Source organism: Hypomesus nipponensis, chromosome 22 (assembly GCF_054491055.1).
Source record: "Hypomesus nipponensis isolate SF chromosome 22, ASM5449105v1, whole genome shotgun sequence".
NCBI lineage: Eukaryota > Metazoa > Chordata > Actinopteri > Osmeriformes > Osmeridae > Hypomesus > Hypomesus nipponensis.
This window is the reverse complement of record NC_140382.1, coordinates 19,008,079-19,021,320: the sequence shown is the minus strand read 5'-3', so window position 1 is coordinate 19,021,320 and position 13,242 is coordinate 19,008,079. Positions and strand designations below refer to the sequence as shown.

At 39.5% G+C, this 13,242-nt stretch overlaps 1 protein-coding gene across 1 annotated transcript; it reads left to right on the top strand.

Moving 5' to 3' along the window:
- Positions 1 to 1,307: 1,307 nt before the first annotated feature.
- Positions 1,308 to 9,645, top strand: LOC146237061 (ecto-ADP-ribosyltransferase 5-like). Its single transcript, XM_084687073.1, has 5 exons — positions 1,308 to 1,445; positions 1,630 to 2,396; positions 6,024 to 6,129; positions 8,949 to 8,968; positions 9,459 to 9,645. Exons 1-5 carry the CDS (start codon positions 1,308 to 1,310, stop codon positions 9,643 to 9,645), a joined length of 1,218 nt encoding a protein of 405 aa, XP_084543199.1.
- Positions 9,646 to 13,242: the final 3,597 nt, after the last annotated feature.

The window sequence follows — 13,242 nt, the reverse complement described above, 5'->3', positions numbered from 1 at the left end:
ATATTCAATGAATCTGTATTTTTTATGTATGACAGACACAATTGACAATTGATAGTCCTTTTTACATTTCAAGACAAGGTGGTGTAATAATTCAGAGCAATTAGTTATCTAATACGTCTTCATGTCCTTAGTCCACATACTGCTGCGCATTGCCCTGCAATTACATTTATTCATTTAGCAGACTATTTTATCCAAAGCGACTTCCAAGCGAGAGCTTTACAAAAGTGCATAGGTCAATGATCATAGACAACGAGATAGCCCCAAAAACATTGCAGGTAGCCAAAACATGAAGCATACATTGTGAAAAGCAAATAAGTGCCAATGGGAAGGAACATAGGAGCATGTAGTTACGTAAACAAGTTACAATTAAACAACCTCAAAAAGTGCAAGAGTGTACCTGTAGGAAAGCAAGCAACAATAATATAATTCACAGCGAGTACAAGAAGTTAAATCAGTTACAACTAACCAACAAGTGCAACAAGTCCCTGAATAAGTTTTATTGTGCTCCTGCAGGAAATGAACTAACATCTGATCCAGCATATCTCTGGATGTGAGCGTCAGCAGGACCCCGAACTGTTGTATAGGGGGGCAAGCAATGGGAGTATCTATGGCTGGGTAGTGCACAGCACACTTGGAAGAAGAAAAAAAGGGATATGAATATGGGGCTGTGCCCTAGTACAGCTTTTTACCCACATGCCATCAGGATGCTGAACTGTACTTGAAATATCTTTTTGCACTACAATTTTTTTCTCTTTTTCCTACCCTTTTTCTCCATTCTCCAGTATTTAATTTATTTATTTTCTAAATTGAACGGACATTGAGCACAAAGAATTTCATTACTGATAAATGCTGTTTATGAGTAAATGATAATAAACTTGAACTTGAACTTTACGTCTAACAACGCCCCTGTCCAGAACTTTTCAGTTTGTACAGAACATCAAAATTTCAAATGTTACCGTTACATTAAGCTGCAGTTGTTATGAACTTCTCATGCGGCGGAATCAACATCTCATCCTCATCCTCTTCAAAACAGGAATAATGAGTTCCTCTTGAGGTAAGAGTCGTAGCACGTCTATCTGAAAGCAGAACTGTTCTTTCTCTTCAAAAGGAAATTAAAGCTCCAAAATGTTCAGTTTCAATTTGACTGTTAAAAATCTGATTGGTTCTTCGGTATGAGATGAGGCATCCTCGTTGGTTCTTTTTGAGGAGACTGATTGGGTCGGACAACAGAAAGTGCATAGCGTGATTACTAAAACAATTTGTGTAGGCTACTCTGGTTATTATAAATATTGTTGAGTGGTGTATTGATGTTGATGGATACCTGTCGTTGTGTCTCCAGCTTCTTCTATCCTGGTGCAGCTTCAACCGTCACACCTGGAGACAAGATGATCTTCACCCTGCTGATCCTCCTCCATGTCTGCATCCTGACTGTGGACTCCATGGTGGTAAGATGCTGTTAGTCATGCCGTAGTTAAGATGATGTCCTGTTTGTGTCTGTGGGTATGTATGCTTCTGAGTTTATTTGAGTGAAGGAGAGATGACCAACAGAAAGACAGATGAACAAAAACTAAGAAGATGTTAAAAGATATAACCTTTTATCAGTTCTCTGTTTTTGTTCCTTCTGTGTAGATCTCTCAACTTTCTAAGAGGTCCGGGGTCCAAAAGCAGGATCTCATCCCTTTAGACATGGCCCCCGACTCTGTTGATGACATGTATGAAGGCTGCACCAAAGAAATGTATAAGGAAGTCAATTATACGTATTTAAACAAAGAATTAAAACACAATTCCAACTTCAGGTCATCTTGGACCGAGTGTGAAGAGTGTGCCAAGGAAAAGTACATGAATAGAGATGTTGGAGATGAAGATCTGATATTAGATCATTTCAAGGCTTTATACGCGTATACATCTAACTACATTTATACAGAATTCAACAAGGAAGTAAGAAACAAGGGGCCAGTATACCCAAGCAACTTCAGTTACCACGCTTTGCACTTCCTGTTGACCGATGCGATCCGTCTCCTCAAAAAGAACCAACCAAGATGCGTCACCACATACCGAAGAACATGGGTGACATTTAACGGTACAGTTAATACTGACATTCGTTTTGGGAGCTTTGCTTCCAGTTCGAAATTAAAGGATCTTGATCACTTTGGAGAAGAGGAATGTTTTGAGATAGAGACGTGCTATGGTGCTTACCTCAAGTCATATTCCTGTTATGGCAAGACAGAGAAAGAGGTGTTGATTCCACCTTATGAGATATTTAGGATAACTGCAGTTGAACATAAAGGTAATGTTTTAGGTTGTCAAAAACTGTACAAACTGAAAAGTTTGAACAAAACTCAAAGTAATTTGAACTGTAAAGCAGGCGCAGCAGACTCTGGAGTGGCAGGAACACAGTTAATCATGTTTACACAATTAATCATTCTGCTTTCATTAGCAGTGTAAATATAAATGCATTTGTTTATGACATGTAGCTGTCAATGGCTGCACCACAGCAATGCATGCTAAACGACTTCAATAATTAGATGAGTTTGTTTTTAAGTGCCTTTTACATGACCAACACAACTTGGGATTAGAAAGAAAGCTTAACATAAGTTCCTGTTGTGGTGCTGACTTCAATGAGTAAGCATGATTGTGAGGTGATTTCATCTAAGGATCAAAGTAAAAAAAAATAAAACATGCTGTACTGATTCACACATGTTTTTTGACTGAACCTTACTAGCTGTAGAGTGCTTTGTCAGAATTTAAATCGTAAATTTGGAAAGTTGAATTGTCGTTTTTAAATGTGCTTTCTTTGTGATCTTTTGCAAATGAATTGCAAACATTTTGCAAGAAGTCTGTCCTTAAACCTCTGATCAGTTACATAAACAAAGATAATAATTACTTGATTACTTTTTTACTGTTTGAAATGTTATTAATATAATTGTTATTAATATAATAAAGAATGAGTTCATTAGCACATAAGACTTTGTTATGTCCAGGAGAGTAATTATGTTTCTTGTATCATTGATAAACTGTCGTGATGCTGTTTGCTTATGCCTGCATAGCCATAAGTTAGTTATTTGGGGAAAGGTCTGTGTTACTATAGTAGGTCAGAGGTCACAATATTGCCAAAGTGTATAACGCCATGCAACTTTGAATGAGGAAAATAGGAGGAGCGTCAAGGCCATTTCTAGGAGCCCAATCTAAAGACCTAAACAAAAGCTATCTAGCATACAGTGTCCTTTTTCTGTGCCTGCGAAGGCTATGCCAATCATCTTGTATCCTCCCATATTGTAATACCATATATAAATAAAGTCTTATTATTATACTCCCTTGATTTCCTGTATTCATTGTTCAGTCTTCTGTGATACTCAACTGGAGTGTATCAGACACCTGGACCTTACATATGTGTATTTATATGTAATAAGTACTTTGATTTTGTCTTGAACTTGTCTTAACTATTCCCTTCATTAACTTGGTTCTTTCATAGCAATTGGATCTAATACGTCTTCCTGTCCTTAGTCCACATACTGCTGGGTGCATTATAAATTAAATGAATTATTATTATTATACGCCATTAGAGAGAGAAACAGGTAGAGACAGGTAGAGAGAAAGACAGGTAGAGAGAGACAGTGAGAGAGAGACAGGTAGAGAGAGAAACAGATAGACAGGTAGAAAGACAGGTAGAGAGAGACAGTGAGAGAGAGAAAGGTAGAGAGAGAAACAGATAGACAGGTAGAAAGACAGGTAGAGAGAGACAGTGAGAGAGAGACAGGTAGAGAGAGAAACAGATAGACAGGTAGAAAGACAGGTAGAGAGAGACAGTGAGAGAGAGACAGGTAGAGAGAGAAACAGATAGACAGGTAGAAAGACAGGTAGAGGGAGACAGGTACAGAGAGAGGTACCACCCTGAGGTACCACCTTACCACTTACCAGGGTGACGGAGTATCGGGGTCTAGCAAACTGTCATCGGGCTCTACTTATGTACTTGTCCAAGAAAGCCCACAAGAGACACACACACACTCTCTCTCTCAGCAGTTCTTTGGAAATTAATGTCTGGTTCACATCCTTACAATAAAAAATGCAACACACACACATACACACACATTAATAGGTGAGTATCTTGGTGAGAGCAGTTCTCAGAAATATGACTCACCAACCCACAGAGCTGACCACACACAGATACACAAATGTGTGTCGGCACACACAAACACATGCATGATTGACACACGTGCAAAAGTGACAAACACACATTTGTGACATTGAGGTAACAAAGGACACAAATAATTGCACTTGAGGGGTTTTAATCTCAATTTGCTCTGCTAAACGAGCTCAAATGCTCTTGACACAAACACACACACTGTATGGCGTCAATTGTTCCACACGTTAAGCTGCAACCTAAAGGGATGTTGGGTGTCTTCATTCCAAATATGTGTTTGTGTGTCCTTGTTTCACTAGCCTTGTGGGGACCTAATAGGTCTGAACACACCTTAGTTTGCACAACAAATGAATACTACAGAATACTAAGGTCATTCATATCAAATGTCCGGATCCGGGCCCAGACGCAATGCAATTTGGACCAATGCCAAAATCAACATTCTAATTTAGTCATGATCCAAGCAAGTTTTCATTGGTGCATGATTTAGAGATATAGCCTATATTTTGTTCCTACTAGATGTGGTTTCTATCTTCTGTGTCCAATCAGGAGCTGTAATAACTGTCACCATGACAACTCACTCACTCAACGTTGGCTGCAATCTCTGTCATTCGCAACAATGCAGGCTAATAGTGATGGGAAGTTTGGATAATTTTACAGACTCGGGGGTGGTGGGGAGTGGGGGTGGGGACTTGCTCAACATTTTATTGCCAATTCCCTGGCCTAAATACGTCCACTGCAAATATTTGTCATATTCTCATATATATGTAACCGAGAGTTCCTTATATTGTCTAGACTTAGGTTTAGCTTTAAAATCAAGACACAGGCTTACAATGAAGGAACCAAGACGGCACTGCACATCTCACTTTATTCAAAGCCAACACACACAGTCACACCGTGAGAAACATACCCCCCTTTAACCACTTCCTGTCTTTCTCGTCACAATAAAAACTCAGTTTTCTGTAACTTCCTCTCAAGCTTCAACTGAGAGGTTACACAATAAAATACCTTACATATATGTTAGTGCATGTAGACCAGCAGATACTATTTTAAAAGAAAATGTGTTTGTGTCAAGAGCATTTTGGCTCGTTTAGCAGAGTAAACGGAGATTAAAACCCCTCAAGAAGACAAAAGTACAATTTTCTGTGTCAAATACGCCTTTAAGTTTTTGTCAACTCTGAGCAACCATAACCTTGGGAATGTATAGGTTTTTAATTTGTTACCTTACTGTCACAAATGTGTGTTTGTCACTTTTGCACGTGTGTCAATCATGCATGTGTTGGTGTGTGCCGACACACATTAGTGTATCTGTGTGTGGTCAGCTCTGTGGGTTGGTGAGTCATATTTCTGAGAACTGCTCTCACCAAGATACTCACCTATTAACCTGTGTGTGTGTGTTGCATGTTTGGATTGAAATGATGTGAACTAGACGAAAGAACTGCTGAGTGTGTGTGTGTGTGTGTGTGTCTCTTGTGGGCTCTCTTTGAGAAGTACATAAGTAGAGCCCGATGACAGTTTGCTAAAGACCCCCTTACTCAGCCACTCTGGTAAGTTCACTTCGAAGTCAAATAAAATGATGCGGGTGTGGTGTTGGATGGGGGGTTAAGGCAGAAGTAAAGGGAAAACGTTCTATTTGACTGCAATGAGATGGGGTCTGAGTTTGCATCCATTTCGGAAGAGGTTCCTGTGTTGCCGGAAGCACAGCCTGGAGCTTACGCTGCTTTTTGCCTTTCATGACATTGAATTAAAAATATGGTCATAATTGGTCACAGAAAAATTAATTGCGGCTTATAGTTTTTCTATATTATTTTCTTTATTTTCTCAGTCACACATACTCTTTGGGTGGTGTATCGATGTTGATGGATACTTGTCGTTGTGTCTCCAGCTTCTTCTACCCTGGTGCAGCTTCAACCGTCACACCTGGAGACAAGATGATCTTCACCCTGCTGATCCTCCTCCATGTCTGCATCCTGACTGTGGACTCCATGGTGGTAAGATGCTGTTAGTCATGCCGTGGTCAAGAATCTTATTCCTAATTTAAGATACTGTTGTAGTCACGCCGTGGTTAAGAATCTTATTCCTAATTTAAAATGCTGTTGTAGTCACGCCGTGGTTAAGAATCTTATTCTTAATTTAAGATGCTGTTGTAGTCACGCCATGGTTAAGAATCTTAATCTTAATTTAAGATGCTGTTGTAGTCACGCCGTGGTTAAGAATCTTAATCTTAATTTCAGATGCTGCCCTGTTCCTGTGTTTGTGTATGTATGGTTCTAAGCAAGAACGTTGCTAGACATAAAGCTCTACTGGGATACAGGCCTCTACTCACTATACGTATAGTTCAGAGACGAAAGTTTGATTTCAGCTTTGGTGGGCATCAATAGTTAATACGAGCGCGTGGTAAGTCAAAAAGGCCTACAGTTTTTTTAGCTTCATGTAATAACTAGAGTTGTGAAATGATTAAAAATCGTAATCAAATTAATCACAGGTTTCTGTGGATTAATCATGATTAATTACATACTACCAATTTTCCGAATTTTTGTCAATAGTGTGTGTGTTTGATTTTGCGGTACCTTGATGTTCGAGTCACCCGTTGCCACTCGCAAGACTTTGGTGAATCCCTCGGCCTCAACAATATCAATCGGTTTACAGCTTTTTGCAATACATTTGGCAACTGTGCTAGTCACCTTGTCACAGGCAGACTTAGTGAGGGCCCTACACTGTTCAGTGAGGGTGGTTTGGCGCATTCTACTTGAACTCCCCTCGCATGCTTCGTGTTGAGGTGGTATAGGTTACTTTAGGCTGGTATTGCTTTGGTGAAACGATAACATTCAGTCATTTAGCATTCAGTCGTTTAGCAGACGCTCTTATCCAGAGCGATAACGTCTTCCCGCAGAGCAGGGCTCCAGACTAACTTTTTTTACAAGGAGCACAGTAGCCCCTGACTGAAAATTTTAGGAGCGCAAGCAGAAAATTAAGGGGCACACCTTATATTGACCTGAAATGCATTTATTAATGTAACTGGAGAGGGTACAATTCAGTAGCAATTTTAGATCCTTTTTAGGAGTGCTCAAGCACTCCTAATATTTGTTTAATATTTTCTTAAATATATTTTTTATTATCATTTGATGCTGGTAGTTCATGAAGAAAGGGACATCCTTAGTTTTTTCATTCAATATTTTGCATAATAATACATAAATGTATTAATTGTTATCCAGTGAAATTAGGGATTTATATTAGCAAGGGGGTTTACGTTTAGCACTTTTGCAAGGCACTGTATTCATATCACATTCTCATTGGGGGCTGAGCACCCCTAAAGGTCTGATCCTAGAATCGCCCCTGCAACGCACCATATAAGCTTGAGTTTAAATACATTATTTAATGTGACATTACGTACTGTACATGCAAGTCTTAGCTAAATGACTTAAATGTACGATGCACTTTTCGATCAGTCCTCCGACACCACAACACGATACTTGCCGAGTATAACAGCGCAACAGCTCAAACACAGTCAGGTATACAGTAGCAACGCTAGTGCTAAATAAGTATTTAGCTGCTAGGCTCCATGACGCCGGGTAAGAAGGGCTCGTGAAACTGCTCACCAAAAGAACGAAGGGGCACCCGCTTGTCTGGCAGATTAAGACGAAGCGAAAAATAGCCTCAACTTTCCTAGACTTTAAGCTACGGTACTAATGCAGAAGGAAAGCTGATATCGCCGTCTTACTAGAACGTCGTATCTATGCGTTGTTGCTAACGTGTGCTGACATTGTGCACAACCAATGAATTAAAAATTTGTAGGTCTCACATGCGCGAGTGCTTGTCAAAAATGCTCGCACTGTCTCAAAAACAGGTCGCAAAATGCGACCATTTGGTCGCAGTCTGGAGCCCTGCCTTAGAGTGTGCATATCACTTTGGTTTTATTGGATGTTCCATCTTAGTTTTTTTGGAACACGAACTTCTCATCCAGAAGTTGCAGGAATTGTGGTTATTTTACGTTAAATGCGTTAAACAAATATAACGAATTAATCCTGTAATTTAATCATAACGCGTTAACGCGTTATTTTTCACAGCCCTAGTAATAACATATGTTGGATTCGTCTTTTTAATATGTTTGAGTCAAAATAAGGTGATCGGTTTGCCTGTTACTTAGAAACTTTCTATAGTTTTGTAATGTTTTCTTAGCCTACCTCAAATCTGACTTGTGTGCCGACACCTGGACTTGTGTGTGTCGCTGCAGTGGCTGTTACAGCAAGCACATAAGATGTTACAGCAAGCACATAAGCTGTTACAGCAAGCACAGAAGCTGTTACAGCAAGCACAGAAGCTGTTACAGCAAGCACAGAAGCTGTTACAGCAAGCACAGAAGCTGTTACAGCAAGCACATAAGATGTTACAGCAAGCACATAAGCTGTTACAGCAAGCACAGAAGCTGTTACAGCAAGCACAGAAGCTGTTACAGCAAGCACAGAAGCTGTTACACCAAGCACAGAAGAGCGAGCGGACATGGAGTTCTATGGCATGAGTCAGTTTGTGTTTTTGGTTAAACTGCGTCGCTTTTACAAGCGTTTAGTCAGATACTGTATTTTTTTCTGGGATTATCAATCTAAATGAATGCCCTAATAAAGTAAATTGTTAAAATAAAAATAAACTTGCCCCAGTAAAAAGGGTCTAGCAATGCCCATAGTTCTCAGTGTGTTTGAGTTTATTTGAGTAAATGAGATATGACCAACAGAAAGACAGATGAAGAAAAACAAAGAGGATGTTAAAAGATGTAACCTGTAATCTGTGCTCTGTTTGTGTTCCCTCTGTGTAGATCTCTCTGTTTTCTAAGAGGTCCGGCATCCAAAAGCGAGAAGACATCCCTTTAGACATGGCCCCTAACTATGGTGATGACTCCTACCTAGGCTGCAGACTACACATGAAAAAAACTATTTACAAACCATATTTAATGAAAGAATTAAATGAAAATAAGGAGTTAAAAAAGCTTTGGTCTGACGATTGGGCCGAAGAAATGTTCAAGAAAAAGGAATCTGTAGACAAGGATCTTGAATTAGATCATTTCAAGGCTTTATATGCTTACACAGCTGAATCAAAGATATATAGTGAATTCAACAGCGCAGTAAGAACCAAGGGGCCAGCGTACAAAAGAGGCTTCAGTTACCATACTTTGCACTTTCTGTTGTCCGACGCAATCCTTATCCCTATGCCTTATCCTCAAAGAGAACCAACCAAGGTGTGTCACCACATAGCCCTACCGAAGAACAAACCTGGGGTTTACAGGTAAATCTAATACTGAAATGCGTTTTGGATTCTTCGCTTCCAGTTCAAAGAAAACTGATCTGACTAATTTTGGAAACAATACCTGCTGTGAGATAGAGACGTGCTACGGCGCTTACCTCAAGAAATATTCCTGTTTTGGCGACGATGAGCAAGAGGTGTTGATTCCACCTTATGAGAAGTTCAGAATTATCAAGGGCAGTGGTTTCTCAAACTATGGTGCGCCCTTCTAGTGGTACGTGGAGGAATCTCAGAAATATTTAAATACCTTAACCATGATATAATTGAAATGTGATTTAAAATAAGTTTTGCCTTCACTATAATATTTTTGTTTCGAAAAATAAATGGCCGCGTTTCCCAGATTCGAACGTTCTTAAGGATTTAAGAAGGCTCTTAAGAAGGGTTCGGCTAAGAAGGAGTGCTAAGATAGGGGTGTTTCCCAGACACGTTCTTAACTGCCTTCTTAAGATCCCGCCAAAGAAGCCTCTTAAGAAGCTCTTAGTGGGAGCTGTCCACCGCCGTGGTGTTGAAACTAAATCAATCGATGCCAGGAAAATCGATCACCCACCACTTTATCAGCGCACGAATCACACACAACACCGTGTAAGGCCGTAATCATAATACATATTGGGGGGACACATCCCCCCCACTATTCAAATCTGGTCAAAATGTCCCCCCCAATATATTGATATAAAAATATAAATGTTCTACGCTACGACAGGCAACCACGCACGCAGTCAGAAATTATCATAAAAAATGTAATTCGTACCCCCCGATGTTGACTCCATGGCCACGGCCTTGAGCCCTATACATGATAGTTGATGTGTGGTGGTAGTGGTAGTGGGTTTATTGTTGGGAGTAGTCCACTTGCGTGGACTTCAGCAACGCCTTTGACTGGGGTGGAGCCTCGATCTCTTGATGAGGTTCCAGCCGAGTTCAATTACACCTGTCAGTTTCCCTGATTTCTGTGAAATACCACAGGGTTGTTAATGTTTTTATATCTAACGTCAACTCATGCAGATGCCGAATGTTTTTGAAAACGTAATGAGTGATAGTAATGATGATTCATTTTATTTATGTAGCTACAGGAACACATGAGCAATTATTTATTTTTATATCGTTATTTTTCTTATTATGCTATTATTTTTCTTGCGTCAGTGTTCTGCAGCTGTGGGCGCACATTTATCATCACGCATGGTTTTAGTATTCCTTTGAGTGTCAGATATAACTTTCCCTGACGCGGCTGCAGTGAGCGTTTGGTCGCTAAGAAGGCTGTTAAGAGTGGGTCAGGCTGATCTTACATTTCCTTCTTAGTGAAAGATCTTCTTAAGCTAAGAATGACTCTGGGAAACACGTACTTCTTTCACGGCGCTCTTAAGAGCGCTCCTAAGAAGGTTTCAGCGCGCTTCTTAAGGAATCTGGGAAACGCGGCCATTATTGGCACGCGCTACTACCTGACTGTTCCTGGGTAGTGGCGCATGCAAACATCCACAATAGCTACTGCGTGAACTGTGTGTACTGTACTTTAACTTCAGTCATAATGGTGGTACTTGGAGAGTCAAATTTTCTAAGGTGGTATGGAGTGTAAAAAGTTTGAGAACCACTGCTCTGGGATCACAGGGTGTCTTTCAAATCTAATATAGTGACTGAGGCAGGGACTGTTGGAGTGGTGCCAATGCTACCGGTGCAGGCCATAAGCCTTTTATTGAATAAAAAAAATATGTTGACATTTTCATATTCAATAATTTCAATATTTAATGATAATATTAATAATTAATAAATACGAATGTCCCTTTTTTATAATGTACAAAGTACTTGTTTTCAGGCAGTTCTATCAGTGATCTATAAATCATTGACGAGTTACACGCCCTCTTATTAGGTCATATAATCTAGTGTTTACGAAGGGCGAAAAGTATCACACCATAACTCTCCCCTCAGATTGAAATAAAGCGTTGTTCAGTGCGCATATATGCCTCTTCCAGGATTCACACTTTCAGGTTGGTGATTTTGACATTTTCATATTCCATAATTTCAATACTAGTTTAGTCAATACTAGTTGAATCATTTCAATACTAAAGATATATTTACATTTAATCATTTAGCAGACGCTCTTATCCAGAGCGACTTACAGTAAGTAAGTGAGACAGGTAGTAATAGAGAGACAGGTAGATAAACAGTGATGTCAGTTTGGTTGAGAGGAGTTGCAGACTGATATTGTAAGGCTGGGTGTCAACCTGCCTACCCACCTTTCACATGCTAAAAACTGGAGTTCCTGGACAGGGTCTTAACTTGATGGCTCTCACACCTCATTGTGTTATTTTACTGTAGCATTGCTAGTCATATGTTGATAAGTAAGGGTCAATAAGCGAGACCTTGAGACCTTCTTGAGACCTTCTCCTCAGCTCTGGCTTGTCGTTGTAGTCATTCTCCTTGCTCACCCTGTCTCTCTGATTTACAATGACCATGGTAATGTAGGTAAGAGTTAACTTTCATTCTAAAACTGGTAGTTCCCATCCTTGATTGTGATTGGCTATATTGCGTTCCATGCCGTTGTAAAATCCAGCATAACCTCACAGGTTGTCCTCATAACATTCTTTAACATTCCATATTACTACGCATCGAATAGCCTATTTCAAATTGAAAAAAACTGCAAAGATGTCCGTTTGGCTGTTGCATGGCAACGATTTATGTATGTATGTATTTACTCTGCTTCGCGTCGTGCCTAACAACTCCCCTTACCTGTTCTCAAATCAGCGTAAACCACGGCCTCTTGGGGCTTATTGCTTAATTTTGTAACATGTTTGCCTTGTAATTGATTTCATTCATTTGCAATGTTATTAAATGAATATTCATTTTAACCGTACTTTGACCATTCTCTAATTTAACCCATAGTCAAATAACTATAATTATATTTGTATTGGCCATGTTTTTGGTTCATGTTAATAAACTGTTAAGTTTCCCATCTTCCTTTAAACCATAAGGGAATTCGTTTTGGTTGTTTGGGCAATATATAACCCCCTACATTGATAACAGCTGCCCACAATAAAGCTGATTGGATCTGATCTGATCGGATCTGACACCATTCATCCTGGATCTGTTACACACACATAAAGATGTCGTACTGCATAGTTGCACTGATGTTCTAACACACGCCCAACTTTCACTGCCTTGTTTCTAGTGAGTCTCAGATGAGTTTCTAAAGAATAAAAGGATTCAATTAAGTTTATGGGGCTTCATCTGTTGTCCATTCTTATTTGGAGGGGACATTGTTATATAACTGCATTTTCTCTGTCCAAGGTCTTCTACTCCAACCAAATAACCCAGGTCTTTTTTACAGCCAATAATGACAGATGATTTACATGTTGAATATCAGATGTAGGTCCATGTCCATCTTTACTTTCTCTTTCTAAATGACACGTCTCCTCACCTTAACATCAGAGAGGGAAACGTCTGTTATTCTGTATTACAGTAAGAACAGCCCATTAATACTGTACAGTAAGAACAGCTAATTCAGGTCATGCAGAGTATTCAGAGTTTGAAAACTTTTGAGTTTTCTGATTAACAAATGTCCCTTTTTTATAATGTACTAAGTACTTGTTTTCAGGCAGTTTTATCAATGATCTATAAATCATTGATGAATTACACGCCATCTCATAAGGTAATATAATCTTGTGTTTTCCAGAAGGACAAAGGGCAAAAAGTACCACACCTTCAATCTTACCTCAGATTGAAGTAAAGCGTTAGGAAAATGTTCCGTGAGCACATGTGCCTCTTCAAGGAGTGACTCTTTCAGGTTGGTGATTTTGACATTTTCATATTCAATAATTTAA

Bases quoted from the DNA above. Each gene is read 5' to 3' on its own strand.
- LOC146237061 (XM_084687073.1), top strand. From the start codon at position 1,308: ATGTTGATGGATACCTGTCGTTGTGTCTCCAGCTTCTTCTATCCTGGT. The intron at 2,397-6,023 runs GTTAATCATGTT...TTGTGTCTCCAG, and splicing joins TCTGGAGTGGCAGGAACACA to CTTCTTCTACCCTGGTGCAG. The intron at 8,969-9,458 runs GTCCGGCATCCA...CTTCGCTTCCAG, and splicing joins ATCTCTCTGTTTTCTAAGAG to TTCAAAGAAAACTGATCTGA.